Below are 26,661 nucleotides of genomic sequence, written 5' to 3'. Positions count from 1 at the left end.
CGGTGGGCTTTTGTCTGCGTGCGTTGCACCGGACAGAGCGGCTTCTAGTGCGCTGGCTGCTGGGCCAGCTGGGACACATCTCAGGACACATGGGGGGACGCGCACACACACACACACACACACACACACACACGCACACAGATATATACACACACACACACACAGATATACACACACACACACACACACACAGATATATACACACACACACACACACACACACACACAGATATATACACACACACACACACACACACACACACACACACACACACAGATATATACACACACACACACACACACACACACACAGATATATACACACACACACACACACACACACACACAGATATACACACACACACACACACACACAGATATACACACACACACACACAGATATATACATGCTCACACATACACACTCACACACGCAGATATACACACACACTCATATACACACACACACACACACACACACACACACACACACACAGGTATGCACATACACCTACACATAGATATATACACGCATGGCCACACTCAAACACACAGATGTAGATACACATACGGACATACACAAACACACACACAGGCAAAAACACACACATACACACACAAAGCTTTGCATATACACACAGACGACACAGAGATATACGCATAGAAACACACACACGAATGGAGCCCTGAAAAACATACACATAGGGACACACACAGACGCACACATGCAAACACACACACACACAGCTAAACATACAAACAGATGACACAAAGAGATTGACGCAAAGACACACACATGGATGGAGGACACAAACACACACATACAGGCGTGCATGCCCATAAACGCACACACATACACACACACACACACACACACACACACACACAAAACAAACTTCGACACACAAACAGACACACACATGCAAGAAATGACACACACACACACACACACAAACACACACACACACAAAAACAAACTTCGACACACAAACAGACACACACATGCAAGAAATGACACACACACACACACAAACACACACAAACACACACACACAAAAACAAACTTTGACACACAAACAGACACACACATGCAAGAAATGACACACACACACACACACACAAACACACACTAGCTTATGCAGCCACGCACTGTTGTTCAACTTTCCTCACTATCTTTCAACAACAAGCTGAGCAAGGACCAGACGGAAAGAGGTCTTATTTGTGCAGGAAGATAAATACACTTGTGCACCCAGGCTGGACCCCCCCACACCCACCAGACTAGTGCAACACAATAATGACCATGAGGCACTGGTGGAGACCCTAAGAAAACATGGACAAAGAATCAGCCTCCAACTGATCACACACACACAACCATACACCCCCCCCCACACACACACACACGCACAAACACACACACACACACACACAAACACACATACACATACACGCACACATACACATGTGTGTGCGTATACACGTTTGCGTGAATGCCACACGGAAATACACAAATGCACACAAACACACACGCATACACACACAAAAACACACACATACCCACAGACTCACAGACGTAAATGGGAATGTAAATTAAGTTAACTGCCAGTTGTCGGGTGCTCAGGTCATGTGTTTCTATGCGCAGAGGAACCTTGACACTAGAACCTGATGACATCACACACAGGAGGGAGGGAGGGAGGGAGGGAGGGAGGGAGGGAGGGAGGGAGAAAGGGAGAAAGGGAGGGAGGGAGAAAGAAATGGGAGTTGGTTGCCTTGGCTGTCAAGCACTCTGTTGGTCTGATGCAGGATGGAAATGTATCTCCCCAGAGAGAAAGACGTTTGTCAACGTTTGCTATTGACATGTTATTAATTTGTAACTCAGCTCAGTGGCCTATACCTGCTGCACATGTTTCAACACCCGTCTCCCTCTCTCCCTCTAGTACAGCCAGGAATGAAGCTACGAGCTGCGTCGCGTTGAACTCTTCTATTACTACAACTCCAACGACTATTCGACTTGCAGCCGAATGGCCTTCCCAAGAGTAGGAACGCCGACGGCCCATTCAAAATTGGAGGGAAACTAACATTTTTCCTGCTCTGGTCTGAGTCTATTCCCTGCTGACACGTCTTTCCATTCCCTTTAAGGTATTTTCACGTCACGGCACACATCAATCCACACCTACAGCATACCTCAAACAAACCCTCTAAGAATATGTAGTGTGTGTGTGGGCATGTGTGTGTGTGTGTGTGTGTGTGTGTGTGTGTGTGTGTGTGTGTGTTGTGTGTGCAAGTGCACATATTTGGCTTTGTATGTCCGATGTCTGTGTGATGCTGTCTTACGTGTGTGTGTGTGTGTGTGTGTGTGCGTTTGTGTGTGTGCGTTTCTATGAGGGACTGCCTGGGACAGAATTCATACTTGGTCTTACAAACACTATTATAATCTCACATAAGCACCACTATACTCATACACACACACTATTATACTCTGTTTACATGTATGTATGATAGTGTATAGTTGTGTATGTGAGAGTATAGTTGTTTATGCAAGTGAATATAGTAGTGTGTGAGATAGTATAGTTGTTTATTCAAGAGAATATAGTAGTGTGTGAGAGAGAGAATAGTAGTGTGTGTGAGAGAGTATTGTTGTTCATGCAAGATAATATAGTAGTGTGTGAGAGAGAATAGTATTGTGCGTGAGAGAGTATAGTAGTGTGTGTGAGAGAGTTTGAATGACACGGAATTGAGTTTGATTCCTCAGTTCCTGATTGGCTGACAGAAGAGGCGGAAGCTTCTTGCGCTCAAAATACTGCGCTGTCATTTCACTCTGGAATTACCAGCGATTCTGTTATTCTGCGTTCGCACCTAAAAAATATTTGGTCGCTTGTTCTCGTGGTCGCCTGAGTTTGAGAGAGGCTTCCTCTTGTGACCACCAATTCATTCTCAACCATGGCCGGTCTCTACATGCTGTGGAAATACCAGAGACGTCAGTTTAGGATTCATAATATCATCCGTTCTATAATATATTCTAATCTAGAACACTCCGGGAGCTCCGGCGGGAGTCCTGGAGCTCTATATCTAAATAATAGAAGATGATATAATATATAGATAAATATCTGTATAATATAACATTGTAGCGTCACAAGGTTTGAGAAATAGGGGTGGGCCTTAGCGGGGGGAGCTGTCGTGGGGATTCCCCAGGCCCCCAGGAACAGTGCATACTTCCGCAATCCACCAGTGCTCAGCGGCCAAGCCTGGTATTGCAGCTGTTTTAGCGGGCTGTGGACGGGTCCCTCAACTCATGGGGCCCAGAAGTAGATATCTCTGTTCACTCAAATACAAGTGGGGAACAGGAATGTGTCCCCACAAAAAATGTCTGGATATCAATCAAAGGCTCATAATGACCTTTATACCATGTACTAACAAAATGTATGTTTTCTCTTTTCAAAACGCCTCCTCAAGCGTTTTATTAGCCGTTTTATTTAAAAAGAAAATGAAGGAAAAGGAGAAGTGGGCAGCTGCAAGGAGTCGTAGTGAAACAAAAGTTGTTTCGGCCTGGCATCCGAGAGGGCTCAGTGCACGGCTCCGTTAACATCTCTTGTCCAAGGTTTTTCTTTTTACTTAACATGGATGACGTTGATGGTTTTTAGGCACTGTGGTGATTTTTATCACTTAAAGTCGCAGAGGGATTTGTAGACTGGGTCAGCTGTTGGACTCGTGTGCACTCAATAACTCATGTTCCTCTGCTTGCAATCTTTGCGATTCACCATGTATGTGTATATATTTGGTCATTTGATTTCCGTTTCAGAAACAGAAAAAGACATTAAAAAAACGAGTGGTAATTATGATTTTTTTTTAAATACAAAAGATGCAAGGTGTTTTTCTTTATCAGGTCAAAAAGGGACAAAATAATCTAAAATAATAATATAAATAATAATTGTTGCCCGGATGGCAGGATGAGTGTAATTTAAAGACTGTCGACGGAGCTCCCGGAGTGTTCTAGATTAGAATATTTTATAGAACGGATGATGTTATGAATCCTAAACAACTGTGTCGGTTTCTCTGACGTCTCTGGTAATTCCACAACACGTAGAGACTGGACATGGTTGAGAATGAATGGCGGTCCCAAGAGGAAGCTCAAACTCAGGCGACCACGCGAACAAGCGACAAATCAGTTTTTGCTGCGAACGAAGCATAACAGAATCGCTGGAGATTCCAGAGTGAAATGACAGCGCAGTATATTGAGCGCCAGAAGCTACCGCCTCTTCTGTCAGCCAATCAGGAAGCGAGGAATCAAACTCACTTCCGTTTCAGTCAAACTCTCTCACACACACTACTATACTCTCTCACAAACAATACTATAATCTCTTGCATAAACAACTATACTCTCTCTCACACAAACTACTATTCTCTCTCACACACACTACAATATTCTCTTGCATAACAACTATACTCTCTCACATACCCAACTATATAGTAGTATTTGAGAGAGCATATGCTCTCTCAAATACTACTATACTCTCTCACAAACATTCCTATACTCTCTCACATACATGACTATACACTATCATACATACATGTAAACAGAGTATAATAGTGTTTGTGTATGAGTTTAGTGGTGTTTATGCGAGATTATAATAGTGTGTGTAAGACCAAGTATGAATTCTGTCCCAGGTGGCCCCTCATACTTTTCTGTGTATGCTCATGCATGCACATGTGTGGTTTCGTGTGTATGCATGTGAGGGCATATATATTGTGTTTTCATGTGTATACATGTGCATTAGTGTGTGTCTTTGAGTGTGTATCTATAAGTGTGTCAATGAGAGTGTGTCTTTAATAGTGGGTCTATAAGAGTGTGTCTATGAGTTTGTGTCTATGAGAGTGTGTCTATAAGAGTAAGTCTATGAGTGTGTGTTTATAAGTGTGTCAATGAGAGTGTGTGCCTGTTAGAGTGTGTCTATGAGATTGTTTCTATGAGTGCGTGTCTATGAGTGTGTGTGTGTCTATGAGAGTGTGTGTATCTAGGAAGGTGCGTGTCTATGAAAGTGTGTGTCTATGAGAGTGTGTGTGTGTGTGTGTGTGTGTCTATGAGAGTGTGTGTGTGTTTCTATGAGTGTGTGTCTATGAGAGTGTGTGTGTCTCTGAGTGTGTGTGTGTCTGTGAGAGTGTGTGTCTATGAGTGTGTGTGTCTATGAGAGTGTGTGTCTATGAGAGTGTGTCTATGAGTGTGTGTGTGTGTGTGTGTGTGTGTGTGTGGGTATACGAGTGTGTGTGTGTGCGTCTATGTGTGTGTGTCTCTCTGAGAGTGTGTCTGTGAGTGTGTGTGTGTGTGTGCGTCTATGTGTGTGTGTCTCTCTGAGTGTGTGTCTGTAAGTGTGTGTGTGTGTGTGTGTCTCTTGAAAGTGTGTGTCTATGAGTGTGTGGGTGGGTATACGAGTGTGTGTGTGTGTGTGTGTGCGTCTATGTGTGTGTGTCTCTCCGAGAGTGTGTCTGTGTGTGTGTGTCTATGAGTGTGTGTCTCTGAGTGGGTGTGTGGAGGGGGAACAAGGCCGGACACGTCTCCTAAACACACGGGGAGGTGGCCAGCGGGTGTGCCGCCAGCCCCTCTTTTCAACACTTGGCCCCGGTTGCACACAAACACAGTTGCCCTTCCCATGGTCCCTTTTGTTCCCCATGTGGTGTCAGAGTCAGGCCCCTGTCCTGTACTCCGGGTGTCTGCATTCCCGGGCATACTCATTAACTCATGACGGCCCGCCTATACGCCACAACCTCCCGGAACAAAACGCGACGCACATGCGCCACATCTCTCAACGTTCCCGGCGCCGCGGTTTCCGAATCCCGATCGAACGAACGTAATCAGCCCAAATTGACCCCCGCTACTGACGCACCGAGGACATGCACCCGCTTGCCGACACATAAGTTATAGCAGAGGAGGAGAAAAAAGAAGAAACGTTTGCCCTTAACTAAGGATACAGACAATTACCCAAGATATAAACACACCCATGCACTTTGTGCAGGCACATACCGCCTGGGAATTGCTAGATTGCCCACATTCTTGATGAAATCTGTGGAACCTGAGGTGAAGTGTTACAAAGCTGGGCAGGGTTAGAAGAAGCTTCCCTGAAGAACGTTCTCAAACGGAGGGGGGGGGGGGGAAACATGTCGATGTTAATGTAGTTTGACAATCCAATACACTTAACATACCAGTATCAATCTGTTTCCAATCACCTTTCATTGTTGCGGCCCAGTTTGTGTCTATGCATCGAGCCAATGTCTGTTCTGCCATCAAGACGATTGTGTAACGTAACACTCTGATTTATTCCTCAGTCCACACAGAACCAAAATGGTTGCATGATGTGGAGGAGTGACTCTGCAGCCTGCAGTCTTAGTGGTGTCCCAGTCATCCTTGGTAAACTCACTTGTTATTGTCAATAACTAATGTTATCAAGATCTTATTTCCTGTTCAGGAGAGATGTCATAATACAAAGCCCAGGGTGTCATTGTAGGAGCAGGTAGACAACTAATGCCAGTTAATGTTCTGCTATTTACTATTAAGTCATTTAGCAGACGTGTTTATCCAAAGCGACTTACGAATGTTAGACAGAGGTGTTGAATGAGCAGGTCAGGGGTTGGGGCTTATCTTGCTCAAGGATACGTATATGCAGGCTGCCAGCATGGGGGATCATCCCATTACCTTTCGGCTGGGATTGGAGTCAAACATAATAACTCCTACACTATCCTCCTACACCATCTTGTTCTACCATACCACTAATCCTAACCCTGCTATGTGCTGTTAACCCTGCCATGGACTGCTTCAAGATTGAGGATCTCCCTGCATTAGTTGGATGCTTATTGTGTCCAGTCCCTTGCTACTCTGACAAGGGGTAAGCAGCTGTAGCAAATGGATGGATGATTCAATGACTGATTTTCTCCATACATTATCAGACAAGATCCAAGAACTACAAGTCACAAACTTACACATTCACTTCCTTAATGTATAAAGATGTCTTAACACGCACGACAAACCGTGAATTAATATAATTAAAAGTACGTCATAGTTCATATACAAGTACACATTGACATTTGCCAAAGGCCACATGGTTGGTCTATACATGTATTATGTGCCAGGTCATAAAATCACTGCCTTTCATTGCGTTCGCTTTGGGGCAGTAAAGGGGAAATATAATCTTCTGCCATATATTCCGCACTCAGAGTAGAAGAGGAAAGAAATATATTTGAAATATATACGCAACACAACTAAATATTTAATAAGATATTGCAGTGAGTAGCATTGCAGAGAGCGCATAGGCCAAAGATAGCAGCAAATTACTAAATGATTAAAAAGGATAGGAGTGTGCTCTGTACAGCAGCGGTACAGGAGCAGTTAGTGAAGGGCTCGCTAACAGAAACACAAAAGGTAGCGTTTGCAAGGGAACAAAGCGAGGAAGTGGCGCGCTGAGCCAAGAATGGTTTCTAATCCCACTAAGAAATGCACGCAAATACCAAGCCCTGGGGTGTGTTTTCTCTTACACAGTATCAACTCATCATCATGATAATACCGTCTTTCCGCGAGAGGGGGGAGAGCCTGGCCGTTTGAAGCTGTGACATTCTTCTCTGTAGCATGTGGATAATGTTAATCCTATGCTGATGTGAGTCAAAACCAACCCTCAAACACACAGATTTACACACTGCTCTTTATCAATAGATAAAGAGTAGGATTGATCTAGGCCTTAGTTTGTTGTATTGTATTAATCCTGTGTCAATGTAGGTGTCGTTCAATGGTGTGCATGAATTTACCTGAACTAAAGACAATTTCACAATCCACTCAAATGTTGCAAACCAATCGTCATAGTTTAAGAACACAAAGACAGTCGATATTAAAAAAGAACCCGTAAGTTATCCCGACCAAGACAACAATCTATTTATATGCCAACACACTGTCATTATTCCTTAAGTCAAGCATTGGCGTTCAGAGGAACATGCTCTGCCCGCGCCTGAGGGGAGGAACCGCTCTGACATTCCAGCTGGGCCCATTCTCCCGGACCTGCCGGGGTCTCTCCTCACTGCTCCTACTCAACCTGATCTTATACTGCCTCTTGGTGGCTGAGGAGCACGCCATCGTCCGCACACTAGAAGAAGGGCAGGACTTCTGGAGGGATTCTATAAACTATTCTGGGTGGAATTCAAGAAGGAATTTTAGACGGAATTCTAGAAGGAATTCTGAAAAATTATTTGAGAATACATTCTTTAGAGATTACTAGCAGGAATTCTAAAGGGAATTCTAGAAGACATTTTGAAATAGGTTTTCAGAAGGAGTTCAGAAGCTCAATTAAAAGTTGTTACTCTGTGGAGAAAGTCCTCTTTATTCCAATAGTCTTGGAGAAGTAATGAACCCCATAAGGAATTTAAAGGTGTTGCAACTATATAAGTGCACGGCAGAGGAGAAATTAATCATATATATATATATATATATATATATATAAAACATAATATACAACAATATATAATATCACAAAAATATTATTCAAAAAATAAAACTACACGAAAATGTTCTCAGTCTACAAAGAATACACAATCTGCCATATCCTGTATAATCAGCAATCAGGATCCCGGATCAAAAGGGCCAACGCGTTCTGGGAGTTTGTGTGGCGGATGGCTGGTTTGAAGCCTCACCTGGCCCAGTCTGATTGGACTCTGGGGCTGGGTGAGGCTGCACACCTGTTGCACACAGTGTAAGCAGGTTAAACCAGCCGTCTCCCCGAACACTTGAGGAGTCCTCCCAGATGGCAACGACACCAGTATCAATATCAAACCTTTACCATGAACCGGTCTTTCAACATCACCAGCCTGCGTCCTTTGTCTGCAGGAGCCCAAGAAAAGTCACCTAGGTGGCGTGGAGCAATTAGCTTTGCTAGAGGCATCCATTTAAAGCATCTATTAAAAACACTGTTCCGTGTACTACAGTGTGTGTGTCATGTAACATACCCCACCATGACCACCACCTACCAGCATCCACCCTGATCCCCCATCACAGTTCCCTTTAACAACACCCCCCTGTTGTAATCCCAGACATACAGGAGCCCCCCTCAGTCTGTCTACGAGCAGGGGCCTGTCTGGGACATAGTGTGTGTGTACATTCATTGTATAGGAAGTAGAATCGTATGGTTATTCTTTTTTCACCCTGGCTGTGACGGGCAGACATTAACTTCATTCATCTGGTTTGAACAATCGCCTCTTATTGTGCAGGGTACAATGTCAATGAAACCATGAACATGCTTACTCTGCACATTCAATTAACCCTCTCTCTGTTTCTCTCTGCACACTTGTAGGACTTTGTATCATGTAAGTCTTTTAGACAAATAAAGCACAAACAGAACCAAATGTAAAATAGAAAATGAATTGACCATGACAGAAATGTCATGCCACAGTGTTTTCACTTCAAACCCATCATCTTACGGCTATCAGGCGATGACTAACTCTAACACAGTCCAGATCCCTCTCCCTCTGTGTATCTGTGTCTGTCTGACGAGCAGCATGCCATCATGCTAACCCCCATGTTCGGTTTGCACAGCTAGGCAGCCGGAACATTAGAATCATTTCAGCTGAATTTGCGAGCCCTGGCAGTTGCGTCTGCATTCCAGAGGCTTGTCCTGGTAATCCTAATCCGTGGTGACCCCCTGTGACCCCGCTAATCTTATCAGCCAAGACGTGGCTCTGTATCTCCGCATTGGCAACGGGGAACCAGGGAAAAGCATTGCATGCATTTGTGTGATGTGCTGAACTAAAGGGCGTGCAGGATTGGCGGGACAATATCACGGCTCATTCACTGCTGAACAATTAAAAGTACTTATGTTCCGCACAGGATTACATGGTCTCTTTGTTCTGTGGTGAAGAAGTCATGGCAGTGATTCATAACAAAACCACGACTAGGTTGTACGGGGAAGGGTAGTGGTTATAGAAGAAAGGATCTGGGTTCAATCCCCAATGTCTGCAGCCTAAACAAAATGCCGAACCTATATTTAAAACAGCTGCTCCTGAATGGCATGCATCTGAATTCAAAGTAAACTCGTTTGGAGGACATTAACTGCTAAATGACTAAAAGAGTCAAGGTGCAGATCCCGCTGTGATGAAATGTATGGGGGAGGCCCTGAAAGCACGACACAACTCTTTCTCGTCTGTAATAAAAGCATCGCATACGAAAGGCCAGCAGGGGAATCATGTCTGCTTTTTCTCAAAGACTCCACCTTAGAGCTGAAATCCTACAGCATCACCGACATCTACAATCAATCACAACTTGAAATAAGTTGTGCAACATGCAACGTGGAACGAGTGAAAAGCGAGTCACAAAATTAGCTTCAACGGCTATTCACACTGCTCTGAGAGTAAGAGCATATCATAGGACTCAGAAAACAGGGAACCAGGAGACAAAAGCCATAGTATTAGTCGGTAAATGTTGAAAAGGCTCGTTCAGAGTAGCAATGAGCCAGGCCATAATTGGACAGGAAAATGACAATTACCCGAAATGGCTCTGCCGTCGCTGTTGTAAGAACGTCTGTACATGCATCGCTGTCATTCAGAGAGGGGGATCCTATGCCACACAGTGTGTACATCAGGTATAATTATATTAGATGTGGACACAACGCATAATGCCTGTCTCTTTCTACAGCACGACCTTCATCAATACATAACTCAATGAATTACCTAATCAATATATAACCTACAGAGATGCTCCCAGTTGAAGGGATGGGCTGGGTCCTGGGCTTCCAGTTGTCAGATACCTGCTACAGTGGGAAGGTGATATCTAGGATCCCATAACATCTTTGCTGGTATATCTATGATTTAAAACCATATTTGGTTTGGTGATCCCTCCAAGACAGCCCCGCCAATGTGACATACGATTCACACACATGTTTGTCAGTGTGTTACTTTATCTATAATTCAAAAACATCTCAACTTTAAATGTTTAAGCCTCATAGTCTGCTATTTATGAGTCTATCTATAATTTACAAACGTCTAAGTCAGTTTATGTCCTCTAGGTTTTTAACATATTTATCATACACTATTGGCTTGTTTCCATGTATTGAGTTCTGCATCCTTTACTGGTGTAATCAGAGTATGGTTTCTATGATTAGAGACTGGATGGTTTGGGTTTAATTTTACGGTTCTGGTTCGTAAAACAAGACTCCTCCCTTTGGAGAGATTTGTAAATGATCATCAGAAACAGATGCAGATCATTTATTTTGAATCTAAGAACGTTATAAACTAAAATCAAGGAAATATCATGGTGATTCGTACAATGTGTCCCAATCGTAACTTATTGGGCCAATAAATATAAAATGTATTATTATCAATACTAGTAATTTATATTTATTTACAAATATATTAACAGTATTTGCACGTTTGTATTAATTTCTTTCTGATTTCTGTTTTCCCACATCAAGCTCAGTAAATACTTTCACTATGCTCTATTGTTTAAACTTTTGCCATTCTAAGTTCAGATAATGCAAAAAAAGTGTTTACAATTCTACAAACACTTGTCATTCGTCATATAAGGGAATACGACCACGGACTGGCTGTCAGCAGGCCTGTCAGTCAGTGTACCCGTCTGTCCGTCCATTGGTCCGTCTGTCCGCCTGTCTGCCTGTCTATCATCGTGTCTGCCACCTCACTGCAGCAGCTGTGACCAGTCCTCAGTAAACCCCCCTTCGATGGATTACAGACAGCGCTATGTGACAGACAGCGTTCCCCGTCATGTTAAATACGGGGCATAAAGTCTTGCTTTATGTCAGGGCTTAATGTTAAATACTGTGCATTAAGTCATGCTTTATGTCAGGGCTTAAGTCACGCTTTTAGTGCTGCGATCAGACACGGACACTGAGAGGCTGTGTATGCATGTGTGTGTGCGTGTGTGTGTGTGTGTGTGCGTGCGTTGCCTCTTCGACCGTGGCCAAGGGGTCGGAGGGTGAGGGATCCTTTGTGGGCTCAGGTCTGACCTATTTGTGTGTGGACCTTGTACAAATTGATGCCTGTGTGAACACGCATTGACACACACTGTAACACATGCATGCATGCATGCACGCGCACACACACACACACACACACACACACACACACACACACACACACAGACACAGATGCAGGCACTTACACACTATGCAACTGACACAATTAACCAAACATGCATACAGAAACACATGCATGCACGTGCGCACACACACACACACACACACACACACGCACACACACACACACACATATATTTAGGTCTCCTCCATGGGGGTCAGTAATTAGACAAAAAGCTAGAGGGGCACCACCGCTGCATTGCCTTCATTACACACACACACACACACACACACCAACACAAACAATCTAGGCTGAGCCCTATGGGACAGGATACTGCTCGTACACTAAATAACCAAGCCAATTAGGATGACAAACTTAAATCACTCGCTTAAATTGTGACACTTCAGTCTGACTTGGTGTGTCAATTTTGGTTGACTATTTATGTGACTCTCAGAATGATCAGAAGAATGAAAACAATGATGCAATGGGTTTAGTTGGATAGGGTTAGTGAAACAGTTCTTGCTCATTAAGTTTTTTGGCAGTTAGCTGCTCCAAACATATGTTGGTTTACAAACTAAGGAATGGCCCTGTGTAGAGTTCATCGTTTCTTTGATCTCCAACGCCCCCCGGGCCTGAGGGGGAGAGGGTGGTCATAAAAACATTGTTTTTAGTTTTTGACAAATGGTCGAGATGGCGTATCCAGGCGGTAACTTCTTTCACGACCACCTCACCACATCAAAAGTCTCCCAACAAGCCAAGGACAGGCATTGATGTAGAGGGCAAGGCTGCACTGTAGAAATAGGCCACCCATAAACAATGGATATCCATTCATCTTACTGCTGCACTCTACAGCATATGCTGTTTCTCCAAGGCTGTGGAGTAGGGACATGTCAACAATGGCTGACAAAAACAACATGCAAACGGAGGAATGTCTATTATAGAAATAATTATCCATAAGCTAGTCGTGTGTCGTTATTATAATTTGTTTTAGAAAACAATGGGAGTGTTATAATTGAATGGATTGAAATTTGCTGCTCCATGCAGGTGGCATTCATGTTCCCCAGTGTGACAACAGAGTACAATTCAATACATATGGCTATAGCTGGGAGTGTCCTAATAGATCATGATGACATATGATGTTCTAGAGTGGGACTCTAGATGCTTATCTCACAAAAATGCATGACTGTAGCAGTGTGGTGGCTATTAAACCATACAACAAAGGCAACAAAAAAGTGCTTTGAGGTAAACTAAACAAATGTGGCTCAGAAAAAAAAGTTGTTCAGAAGAAGGCTAGCCTAGCAATGCAAGCACTTAGTGGGAACTTTTAAGCCACGTTTTTTAAGGTGTTCAACGCATAAATATTAAACTAAAGAATCATACCAAACCACTCCATTCTAGATAGATAACAACTTTATTATTCCCCTGGACGGGAAATTCTTTCTACTGTCCCTACCAACTTTTATTTGAAGAGGACATTGGGATTTTGTTCCAAGTCAAGCGTTAGCAGCAAAATTGGTTGAATTTTAGCAGCGTTTCAGTGTTCGATATTACTTATAGTTCTCACTGCGGAAGTCCCCAGACATATTAAACTACTTTTGGCAAATGAAAATGTGTCACTTATTCAAATGAAATGCCGGTGCAAAACGTCCATCCAGTCACATTAAAATGAAGTACAGGCTAGCCAAAGGCTAATGCTAACAGTGTGTCTATTTAACTCAGAACCAAGGTGATAACCAAGTTATTAATTGATAAGACTCCACATGCTTATTATCTGACATGAATGAACGCAAGGGCTAAGCAGATATTAATGTGAAAACACTATCATGAATTTAAAAAGAATTCTACCCTATCAGCTTGTGTACTCACTTGTACACTATCATAGGCCAGTGTTTTTCAACCTGTAGTCAATAGTGGTACATGAGGGTACTGCAGGTGCTTCTTAGGATTGTATTATTGAATTAGACAAAATTGCCATTGAAAAAAATATATAATCATTGAAAATGTATTTATTATAAATGTTGTTCATTAAATATATAATTAGGACTTGTTATTATTAAAAAACATGGTCATTTTGGGCATTCCATCAAATGTTTTCCATTTAAATATTTTTCATTGATGTTTTGTGTACTTAAATAATCCCACTGGGAGCATAAGCTGTATTGCTAACTTTTTTGCTCCACTTTCTCCCACTGGCCATGGCCTTCTTGCAGTAATATTTGCGTTGCCAATCTTTGCTCAGCCACTGCATGTGTATTTATCTATTTTTTACAGTTTGCACATGAGGTGATCTGCGAAAGGTTTTGACCATTTAGTTGTACACCTCAAGTCAAAGGTTGGGAACCACTGATGTAGGCTATCCCTTCAGCAGCGCGGGATCAAAATAATACACGTTTGCTCAAATGTAAAAACGGATCACTCAGCAGTCTCTATAACAGAGAAGGGTGTGTGTCCGTTTGTGTGTGTGGGCACGTGTGTGTGTGTGTGTGTGTGTGTGTGTGTGTGTGTGTGTGTGTGTGTGTGTGTGTGTGTGTGTGTGTGTGTGCGTGTGTGTGAGTGTGTGTGTGTGTATGCGTGTATGACATAGCGCTAAGTGATGCCGTTGACGTTATATACAAACAGCAGGAGCAGCACACCCTGGGCTAGCACTGGTCTGCTAGGTGTCTGCACAACCACAACCTTGAGGAGAATAGATGCATCTATACTGTATCTTATAGTCAGGATAACAAAGTATGGGACTTCTTACACCATAAATAGGTCAAACTCATAGAGTATTAACGTTTGTAGCCTAACTCCTGTCATTTCCATTTAGCATTTAGGCTGCCAACTGCCCAGTACCGGTATCAATAAAAAGCTGTACGGCTTTTAGGCCTGTTGAAAAGCTCATTCTGAAAATGTCCAGTGTGTGTCGATATGGTTGTGCCTTTTTGGTATAAGTCACTAAAGACAGTGTATATGTCAAGAAATTATTCAGACAGTTAGTCATTATTAATTAGGCCTGAACTAAGCACCTCAAACAACATCCTATATTCCGAAGGCTGCATCTGTTTACTTTACATACAAACTCAATGCTATCAATGCTATTATGAACAACTTTTCTAGACCAAAGTTTTGTGCTAGTGTTCAACAAAAGTAGACTAGCAAATGGATAGTCAATCATATGGTGTATCAATGCACATGGAATAGGGATGTCTGTTCATTCACTGGTGTTTACAATAACCGACAGTATCAGCATGAATGGTAGGCCCATGTGAATGTGACATGAAGAACTTAAGAAGCATACAGGCTAACGTTGTTAGTAGCTTGTAGCTTAGGTTAGGTATCTTACAGGTGAGGTTAGATAGCCATGGGTGGCTTAGGTGAGGTTGCCTAGAAAGGTATGGTTAAGCATCTTAGGTAGGTACAGGTATCGTGGGTATAGGTTTGTTGGATTAGGTGAGGTAGGTTTCTGTAGCCTACAATCAGACTGGCAGTCAGAGCTGCAGCATCCTTTTCATCCCCCAATGCAGGAAGGGGCCTTCGTCAAATTCCCGCGACACAATCCGCTGTCCGTGGTGCTGAAGCTGTCCAGGACGCCCTAAGATGTGGCCAGCCCTGCTAACTCGCGGATGCAGTCGTCTAATATGTTCGACCACTTTCTCAAACGTCATACAACTGGGAGTCTGATTGAGGATTCTGCTATAAGCTCTTCCGTATCGGAACTGCATTTCCTTGCACGCAACAGTGCGAGGCGCATGCCTGTTGCAGTTAGAAGAGGACAGAGAGAGAGAGAGAGAGAGAGAGAGAGAGAGAGAGAGAGAGAGAGAGAGAGAGAGAGAGAGAGAGGATTTGATAGATCATGTGGCCTATAGGAACCTGCAAGAGTTGTCGAATATTGCTGCATAGACGCACCTATGGGTCCATCTGTTACTCACTGACTCCCAACCACGGCGTGATCGATCCAATTCATAAACTTCCACTGAAGCAACAGCCCTTCTCCGCACACGGCCATCACACACCATTCATTCTTCCGGGTTTGACTTTAGCATGGCGATCCCCCCTTCCCTCCTCCCCCCTCCCCCCCAAAAAAGATGTGAACTTACCGCAGTCTACACACAAGATCTTCCCCACATCTTTTTTTAGATTTTTCCCACTCGTGTCCAGGGGCGCGAACGATGCCTTGAAAACCAAGGGCTCGTCCGTGGGGTCCATGAAAAAGATGTACTTGTGGTTCGCGATCACTTTGGCATCACACGACGACGATGGAGACGACGACGACGACGACGAGCCGAATTCTCCCACATAAGTGACGAGCTGCTCGCGCTCCAGACCCCCGCTGTTGACCGGCCACACGTCCAGCACCCTGACACTGTGCACGCTGTGCGGCTCCTCCGCCAGGGAGCCGGAGGAGGAGGAGGAGGAGGAGGAGGAGACGTTCGCGGGCACCGCAGACTGCACCTTACCCTCGATCACCACGGCGGATTTGTAAGCCTGGTCCTGCAGGGAATTCAAACTCGGGGAGTAGCAGGCGAAAGAGACCCCGATGACCAGCATGGATAAATGCACTGGATCAAGCCTCATGCCGCCGCCTGCTTTGGCTCGGTGGTCGCTGGTCGGCGCGTTGCGGCAGGGCTCGTCTGGCTGCGGGGCGATGGTGGCGATGGAGCTCGGTGGAGGGAAGACGCGGCGAATGGGCTCCTGTGGCACGGCAGCGGCGCGGCGGACCTTGCATAAGTGTCCATGCCATCGGGATCCGCGGCTTTAATCGAATAGTTTTTGAGCAATGGGTGAACGGGCTGCTCGAAACGGGAGACCGCCGCGGCGACACCGGGGGTTTAAACAATCCGGTGTGTGTGTGTGTGTGTGTGTATGTGTGTGTGTGTGTGTGTGTGTGTGTGTGTGTGTGTGTGTGTGTGTGTGTGTGTGTGTGTGTGTGTGTGTGTGTGTCTGTTCCTAATAAGGCATCTTAGCAAACCGTGGTCTTCGTGTATTCCCCCCCATTTCCCATTCCCCCTCTACGATGCCATAGCTGAATAGGAACTGCAAGACGACGCCACTATCTTTGTCCAAAAAAAAAAAATCGCAGTGTGGTTTGAGTCCTGCTCAGCTGTGATGCTTTCCTCGATCATCTGCAGGAGCGGAGAGACGATACGAAAAAATGCTGCAGTGAGCCAGAAGTTCCGTAGTCCGGTGGTCGCAAAACAAAACGCTTCACTCCAAAAATGAAACCATAAATTGTTCGGTGGGTAATGTCAATACACCGCCTCTCTCTCTCTCTCTCTCTCTCTCTCTCTCTCTCTCTCTCTCTCTCTCTCTCTCTCGCTCTCTCTCTCTCTCTCTCTCTCTCTCTCTCTCCGCCTCCTCCACTCTACCACAGACCGAGAGAAACACTCCGATCATCAGGAGCTCCGTCACAGAACGCAGGAGTGAGTGGAGGGCTGGCGTGTCCTAGCCTACTACAGGCCACAGCTTTACCACATGTCCTTACCATGACTCCGTAATCCGGCAGACCATACGTCAAAGCATGTGGTGGAAGTGTTGGTGGTGGTGGTGGTGGTGGTGGTGGTGATAGTGTTGGTGGTGGTGTTGGAAGGTTGAGAGGGAGGGAAGGTGGAGAGGGGGGGGGCAGAGAGTGAGGGAAGGTGGAGAGTGAGGGAAGGTGGAGAGTGAGGGACGGGGAAGAGAGAGAGGGACGGCGAGGGGGAGGAGTGCAGCAACACGGTAGGCCGAGAGAGAGACACGGGGCTGGGATGACTAACGCTGCTGCGAAAGCACATCGGCTGGGGATTCTTCAGGAGACTCCCGAGGACTTTTGCGTCCTGTTCAACGAAGTCACAGGACGCAAAAAAAAAAAACATCGTGCGTTCATCGTACATTTTGAGGGGAAATTACATTCAAATAAAACAGAAGTAATATTGACTCCTACAGTCAACTTCAACCGTCTTACGTTTTCTCACAGCAGAAGATGGAGGAGACTTTGTCAATGAATATAGTGTTGAATGCTTGTTGTGTTTGCAGGACTTAAAGGTTGAGATATGAAGAGATATAAATATATTGTATTGCTGTTTAACAGTAGGACTAGTCGGTTTAATTTGGACAGCTTTTATTCTATTACATCATTGGAAATACAATCTACAGGTAATTGAACGCGAGCACAATGTTCGCTGAAGGCAGCACAAATGGCGACACCTGTTGGCCAGATAGCCAATATTTGTATACTTTGTCGAGTTCAGAGATGTTGAACATGAGGTTATTGCCGCATTCATGCCTCAAACACACTGAAAACACAGTAAATGCTCGCTGGACAACAATATCATTTTTCAATGGCAAAAGAGGAGTTTTAGATGGGTAATAATGTATATTAGGCGAGAATAACTTCTGAATATTATCTGAAAACTGAAAAATCAGATTTTCGACCGCACGACTGTCCTTGTAGTTTATTTATAGGCATGTGCACATTTTAAATAATTATTGAAGAATACTTTGAGTTTCGCCTAGACCAACATATTTTGGAAACCCTAATTTCAGCATAGGCTACGTGAGGAAAGACGTCTGCCGTTAAAGACGTTTTGGAAAAACGTTCGCTTGTACCCCACCCAACGGCCCCTAGGACAATCGAAAGAAGAAAAACCCGGGTTGAACTATTATCCACCTCACAATGGGTCAGTGTTGCTTGCCGGTTGTATCCTTCTAAAAGCTTGACAGTTTCTAACCGCGACACTGGGGGGCGCTCGTCTGCGGACTAGGGTGACGCTGCGTGTTGACATCAGAAGTGAAACGTGCGCCGTTGAACTTGTGTGTCCTTCTCGGTGGTGTAATAAGAGTGGCTGGAGAGCAAAGGGTCCGAACGTACAGTGGGCGGTGACTCACTCCAGCACAAACCAATCAGTGATGAGGACGTACGGTGGGCGATACCTACCTCCTTCTCGGGTAAGCGCTCACTGCTACCAGCGCGTCTCCCATTGGTCGGTGACGTGGAGAGGTGCGGCCAGTGTACGTCCGGACGCTTGGATCTGACACACACCAGGATACCCTCTCTCGATGCCACGAAACCGTTCTTCTTTCGATCCATTTTGTTCAACAATCAGCGCGACACTGTCTTTGACAGTCGACCTGCGACAATATTCACCTTTTTCTTCGTGCATTTCCCACCTCGTGGCCGGGTGACGCCGAGGCTGCAAGGGCTTTCTGTGTGCAGAAAACAAAAAAAGCAGGGAAGGTACTGTTATGCATTCTTGCTTTACAGGAGAGATGGTGCTATTCTCTTTATGCTTCGTGTTTCCACGCATCCCCGATGCAATGTCGAGGTTATTTAACCAATGGACCGAGTTCATGGACGCTAAATGGTTTTGTAGAGCTGCGCCAAAGCGACTGTCACGTTGGAGCTACAGTGTGGGAGCGGTGTAGGCCTGAAGCTAGACTTCATCACGTCGCCTCCTCGCTGCTGGGCCAAACTTTAGACCCAAATCTCGCCGGCGCTCTTAAGGTGCGCTCTTCGGAGAGATGGGAAGTGCTGCCAGATTGAAAATATGGCGCTATCTGGCAACACTGGAGAAACGGATTGTTTAAAATTGTTCCAGTTATCTTTAATTGCAGTTCATCGACTAATCGGATTTCACTGTAAACCAACGTCGTTTGTCTAGCCCATGTAAAATTATATGCATAATTAATTGTACAAATAAAATATTGCAAGTAAGTTTGGCTTGGTCAAAACATTGATCAGTTCATAACATATTATTCATAATTAGGCCTAGAACATGAATGTCACAATAGATATGCGTTACAATTTTTTTCTTTGCTTTGCTTTGATTGAAGCCATTGGGATCCCTTAATGTATTCTCGATTATTACAATCTTGTGAGGGAACAAAAAGGCCTAACACAAAAACACAAAGTTATCCCCCTAACCTGCAAATTATATAAAAAAAATAAACAAACCATTTTTTTGTACATTGGCAGTAGGCCTAGTTCAGTCTAAAGTTAAAACACACGGACAAATGTGTCTGCTTGTTGCACAGACAGACGAGAGCCAATCAACCCAGTAAGCCTGATAGTGGGATAATTGGCTGCGTCACTTTGGTTTTATAGTATTAACCTATATAGGATTCGTTAGTGCGCCTCTAATAGCCCCAATTAACTGAATAAAACAATGTCTGGAAACAGAGAAGATGAATCACAGAATAAAGGAGCATTGTAGACGTCATCAGCCACAGGTTGTTTTTGTTATCTTCCAGATATACTGAGGTAAGACAGAGTTGTGAAGTGATTACTGACACTGTTATCATGATGCAGAGCACCGACAAACAGTCAGGGATTCAATTATTCAAGATAAAATAAAAATCAACCTATGGTCTTCAGGCATAATTAAACGAACGTTATCCCTAAATAAATTAGAAAAAAATACCGTGAAAGGAAGCATTCTTAATAGGCCTCTGTAACGGAACCGATAAGTCTTCCCCAAGTAGGCCTGTTTTACTTAAGGGAAATAAAACTCATAGCCATTAAAGTCATTCCTGAACTGTTATTTTAATACGACCCGTCGCCTCTTATTTTGACCTAAGAAATTGTGATTCGTAAAGGAAAGTGTAGGCCTATATTTTCGGCTCTACCTAAACGTGTCTGTCTGAAGCTGTCGTTTGCGGTGAATTAATCTGAAGATGGTACAAACTATTGTTATGAAATAAGAAAAATATTCCTTTCTTGATCCGTAATTTAGTTTTACTTAAATTAAGTGAAGTAATAATGGAACCGACAATTAAAGGCTATGGGCTATAACTAAACAATAATCATACTTTTGGCGACTTTCCTTCAAGTGTGCACCAATAATAATCTATAATATTTATATCAAATGTTTTTGTCTCTAATACAGAGGGGACGATTGCCGTAGGCCGCTGTCTGCTATCCGAAGAGTCAACTTGTGTTTAAAGTAAAGATTTCCATGCCTCAAGACTCAATAAAGAAAACAAAATAATGCATTTCAAGTGATCATAGTCTACAGAAATATTCCTCTCAAAAATATATCTGTTTTGAATGTTGAAGGTATGGATCAGCGGGAAACTCATGATCACAGGGAAAAAATAAAAATAGGCCTGTCGAATAAAACACAGGATCCCAAATTGTCCTAAAGTGCGCCTGCGCCAATCGGTCTAATTCGACTGTTACAACTTTTATATTTTTTTCACAAGATGTATAAAAGTTCAACAATATTAAAGAGTTGTTTTCCATTGGAATAGGATTATTCGACAGTGCTCAACCTGTTATCTGTCAAACAATAATGACGGTTTTCTGTTTTTAATGATAACTTCCCTGCTATGTCATGCCATGTCGGCGTTTGGCCGTTCGACAAACACTAAAGCATCCAAAGCGACACTGTTATGGGCCTAAACGCTGTTTGCAAGATTTAGAGGCAAACCGATTCTGTGGTCAGCAAAGAAATCGTGCTAATTAACCTGAAGGCTGAGATCTTTAAACAAGTGACGGGAGGAAAATAACCGTGGGATGCAATGTGTTTAGATAGGACTTTATGACTTTTTAAACACCAAAAGTTAACAAAAAGTTTATCATTCAGGAGTCCTAGAAAGGGATTGGATGACTAGTCTAATTAAATAAATTATCGAATAAATGAACGTTTCAAATATTTGATTTTCCTTTGTCATATTAGCCTACACATATCCACATAGGTTTTTATGTTTATTTAGATCATGAAATATGAAAACTGAACCTTAGATTCAATTTTGTTTAATCAATAAACAAAAAAAAGATATACGACTAATAATAAAATAATACAAAATTAGACAATATTTAAATTAAATTTGACAAACGAACAGAAAACACGATTGAATGCAAGTCCAAGTTTTATTTTCTTTCAAAGTAGTTGTTTGAACAATCATCTGAGAATTTATTAGTCTATCATTTATTCAAAGGTATAGTCTAATCCAAAACTCTGGCTATGTTGATTAAAAACTTGTAAAAAAAAAACAACATCCTGTAGTTTTTTAAGCATTTTTCTTATTCACTACCAAACCTAAATAAAGATCAAGCAGTTTTCTTTGTCATGAAATGTTTTTAAATCCCTTCTCTATAATGGGAATAATGTGTCCTATGTATTCATGTTGGGTTTGTGTTCAGATATCGCGAGAGTTTGGCGTAGCTGGCGGTGGGTTGCAGCAGACAGAGGGAGAAGGCAGGCAGCATCATGGCGGACAGAGACAGTGGAAGTGAGCAGGGAGGAGCGGCAGCGGGCCCGGGCATCGGTTCCATGCACCTAGCGACCGGAGGGGCGGGCTCGGCGTCTGGACTGCAGCATGAGACACAAGAGCTGGCGTCGAAGCGAGTTGACATACAGAACAAACGCTTCTATTTGGACGTAAAGCAGAACGCAAAAGGCCGCTTCTTAAAGATAGCAGAAGTCGGGGCCGGAGGAAACAAGAGCCGCCTCACTCTCTCCATGTCCGTGGCGGTCGAGTTCCGCGACTACTTGGGGGACTTTATCGAACACTATGCCCAGTTGGGTCCGAGTAACCCAGATATGGTGCAAGATGAGCCCAGACGAGCACTCAAGAGTGAATTCCTGGTCCGGGAAAATCGTAAATACTACATGGATCTGAAAGAGAACCAGAGAGGACGGTTTCTGAGGATCCGACAGACCGTTAATCGGGGCCCCGGTTTGGGATCTACACAAGGCCAGACTATTGCTTTGCCAGCCCAGGGACTTATCGAGTTTCGTGACGCTTTGGCTAAACTTATTGACGATTACGGTGTGGAGGACGAGCCTGCAGAGTTGCCAGAAGGGTCATCTCTTACTGTGGACAACAAACGCTTTTTCTTCGACGTCGGATCCAATAAGTACGGGGTGTTCATGAGAGTAAGCGAGGTAAAGCCAACGTACCGTAACTCAATCACGGTGCCCTACAAAGTGTGGTCCAAATTTGGGAATACTTTTTGTAAATATGCCGAGGAGATGAAGAAGATCCAGGAGAAACAGCGGGAGAAAAGGGCATGCGAGCTGCAGCAACAAGAGATGCATGCAGATGATGGAGAAGAGGATTGATATTGATATATATATATATAAATATATAAATATATACACAGCAAAACATGCAAAAAATAATCCGAATAACAAAAGAGAAAATACTTAAACTCTACTGTATAAAGAAAGAAATGTTAAGATTTAACTGTTATGGTTTAACTCCAAGGGAGCAACGCCCACAATATAAGAAACCAACACAAACCAACCGTTCTGACACTTGCGTTATCACCCATCGCTGGATGTTATCCCACTTACCCACCATTAATACAGTAACAGGCTGCTAAACAAAGTAATAACATTATATTTGAACATTGTTTCCTACTTGACGACAAACTATATTGAAGTGGTTTCTTTCCCCTATTAACAGAGAACTTTTGTACAAGTCAAAGCTATTATAAAGTGTTTGCATTGTTCATTGAAATTGTTGCCGAGTTGTAAGAGAAAATAATGTCCTTTTCATGTGAGCTATTGTCTTCAGCACAAATCAGATCAAACCGAAAGTCAACTTAAGTTTGTTTAAGGTTGTCATAATGAACTTGCCATCCAGATTACCTTTACCTGTGCATAGAGAAGTGTTTACACCTGATTCACATGAGGGCTAGACCTGGTTTGAAACTGGTTTAGGTGTCATGCAGTATAAAAAAAACATATATATATATATATATATATATATATATATATATATATATATATATATATATATAGGCATTTTTCATCAAATGAAAATTTGTGCTCTCTTGTATCTCTTGTGCAATATGCATTGCACCAAATCCGTTTTTTTGTTGTACTGGTCAATGGACAAGAAGACATTTTCCAGAGGCATTCAAAGAGACATGAATAGTGTATCTTTTGTTTTCAATTGAAGTTGTTGCCACGCGGATGGGTTATACTATAGGCTACCGTTGTGTGTCGTCGTTATGCAATGTGTTTGTTTTTAAAGGTACTCAACATGTATTTTGATAGAGGATGTGCAGTAGCAACATGTAGCAAATGGCCTGATAGCGTATTTTAAGAAGAGCACTTAAAAGAGGACAAGCACGTAAAAATAACACGTCGGTAGTGGATTGGCTTAGGTGTGTCGTCCGAACGTACGGACAAAAAACAAGCATAGCATTATTGGACAGAGATATTAACCATGCAAAGTCACACAATCAACATAGTGCCAAGGAGTCCTATTGCTGCATGTTTAACTGCACAAAAGCTAGATCGATGTTGGTCTCCCGAATTATTGGCTCAAGAGTCTCCCTCTACAGCGAGGGTTTATCTATGTATAGTCCACTGATCTTGCATATTGAGTGAATTTTCCATTCAAAAGGCATTGTGTAGGTGTTGTGAAATAGGTTTGAAAGCATGATTGTACCTTGACATCAGACCTGTATCATCATAATATCACCTTCACACTATGAGGACGGACGCCAATTGAAAAACAGAAAATGGGCCAATAGGAGAATCGGATGTCAGAAGCAGTCGTCAAGACTCCTTTGGGTGTCAGAAACAGACGGTCCATCCCCCCTTCAATTTAAGGAGCTACATTTGGGAGAAATACTCTGCTCAATAGTATTACTAAATTGGGTTAGCCCAGATATTTACCCTGGACATTGTGGTCCCTTGTTTTGGTCTTAATTGGAGATACTTAGGACTGTCTACAACTGGAAGTAATCCAGTTGCATCTCATAGATGTGTTAGCGGTTTTATAAACGCGCCGCCAGCTATAGCTTGGTGTTTAGACTGGCAACAATCAGATAATTTCAAGAGTTACCTCAGCATCCATTTTAAACACTTGCTCCCCCTTGTTTTTTCGATTTGACTGGAAACCAGCGGACTAGACTTAAGTCCTTGACCACCCTGTTTTCTTGGGAGCCTCTGCTTTCTTTTAGTCCCCTTAAACTCTTGACCTGACTGGGGAGTGCCCTCTTCATCATGAAGACGACCTGGTGCCTTACACACATGCTTACACCCCGGCCCGGTGCTCTGGATCGCAATGGGGGCTTCTCGTTCTCATGGCTTATTCTTTTACTATCCTTAAGTACATATTCTATTCGTTTTTTAGGTGGCTCTGTCCCCTAGTGCACTATTGCACTTCTCGTGGTGCTACTTGAGTTCAATGTGGACTCTTTAGTAAAAAAGCTATAGGAGCAGAATTCTATGCTTTTTCTGCTTCCTTCCTTCCTACCTTCCTATTTTAGTTCCTTTCTTCCTTCCTTTCACCTATCTTCCGACCTTGTTACCTTCCCCAGAGCCATACAGTTCCTTTCTTCATACTTCAGTTCCTTTCTTCCTCCTTCAGTTCCTTCCTTCCTTCCTATCGTCTCTCTTTGTTCCAGTTCTCAGAGCCATCCAGGTATCGGCCCAGAGTTAAACATGAAGGTGAGGGTCACCATAGCTGCGAGATGAGGAAAAGCAGCTAGGAGCATTTCCATAGGGGTATCGGGGACGCTTGACAGACTTGCGTTCAGGCCAGGGGTTCAGATCCCTCTCTGGGAGACCTCCATGATGAAATACTTTGTTGTCCGACCTGGGTACTAACAGGCTAGTCGCTAAACTAATGGGGGAATAGCAAGCATGTCTTTTCATTGTTCATTTGGATTTTATTCATTTTCATTATGAATTGTTTTACCTTTGCAGCGTTATCATCCCACATTATTTGTAATTTTTGGAATGTTTGTGCCCACTTTAAAAAAAAAAAATGGATATATTTTTTTTTCTTCTGTGCAACATTTCATCACTGTGTGCAATATCGTATGTGCCAATGGTGGCAATATATGTATATCAATTAAATATATGATTACTATTTGAACGCATGTGGCTGAATTCCATGTTTATTTATCTGTTGGAGTTTAGCCTTTTATTTGCACTTAGAGCGCTCCGTCTGGGAGAGAACCATTGAGTTCAACAAGTTTTGGGACAGCACCATCCGCCTCAATACGCTGTTAGTATTTCAACTTGAAACAGGGCCACGTCCTCATTGGCACGTTGAGCCACCTCAGATACCTCTGTACAGGAGCCAGGGGGGAAGTGTTGGTTTATTTGGTTGTATTCACGAGATCAAGAGCCTATTCCCTCTTCTGGGTGAAGATTAAAACTCCATATACAGTGAAATTTCCTTGTTTTGTTTTTTTAGATCTAAAGTGATGGTGCTCTGGTCCATTCCTTATGAAGGAGAAAGGTGTACTGATCATCGCTGAGTGTAGCACTTTTTGCTTTTCCAGGTTTAATGAGATGCCTGACCAATACTTGTTTTTAAAAAAAATAATCGCTACAAAGAATGTCATTCTCTCTTATTATTTTGTCGCCTTTTTAATAGAATATATTTGATTTTACTCATTTGGTTAAAATGCATTAAATATAATTTATGTACATTTTGCAAATTTTAAAAATAAAACTAATTTACCCATATCTGGTGGGGAAATTTGCATTAAACTTGTATGTGACTTATTTTCTTGAAAGAGCTGGGTTGTGAAGACGTCGTAGGTAGAGACATTTCCCCTGGGTATTCACTTCTGGGTTTATCTGAGCTGGTAATTCGAATCTGACAAAACAAAAAAGTTAAAATAATATTAAAACTACAACCCATTTGTATTTGAACCCTATCAGAAGTACTTTTGGA

General features: G+C 43.1%; 1 protein-coding gene across 1 annotated transcript; it reads left to right on the top strand.

Annotated features, from left to right (window-relative positions):
- The first annotated feature begins 22,187 nt into the window (after window positions 1–22,187).
- Window positions 22,188–23,631, top strand: puraa (purine-rich element binding protein Aa). The gene has a single exon (XM_079738534.1). The coding sequence runs from the start codon at window positions 22,221–22,223 to the stop codon at window positions 23,073–23,075; it is 855 nt and encodes a 284-aa protein (XP_079594660.1). The 5' UTR covers window positions 22,188–22,220; the 3' UTR covers window positions 23,076–23,631.
- The last annotated feature ends 3,030 nt before the right edge of the window (window positions 23,632–26,661 follow it).

This window comes from Pollachius pollachius (genome assembly GCF_949987615.1).
Source record: "Pollachius pollachius genome assembly, chromosome: 6".
NCBI lineage: Eukaryota > Metazoa > Chordata > Actinopteri > Gadiformes > Gadidae > Pollachius > Pollachius pollachius.
The sequence above is the reverse complement of the archived record's forward strand: the minus strand, read 5'-3'. Positions and strand labels throughout refer to the sequence as shown.

Bases quoted from the DNA above. Each gene is read 5' to 3' on its own strand.
- puraa (XM_079738534.1), top strand. From the start codon at position 22,221: ATGGCGGACAGAGACAGTGGAAGTGAGCAGGGAGGAGCGGCAGCGGGC.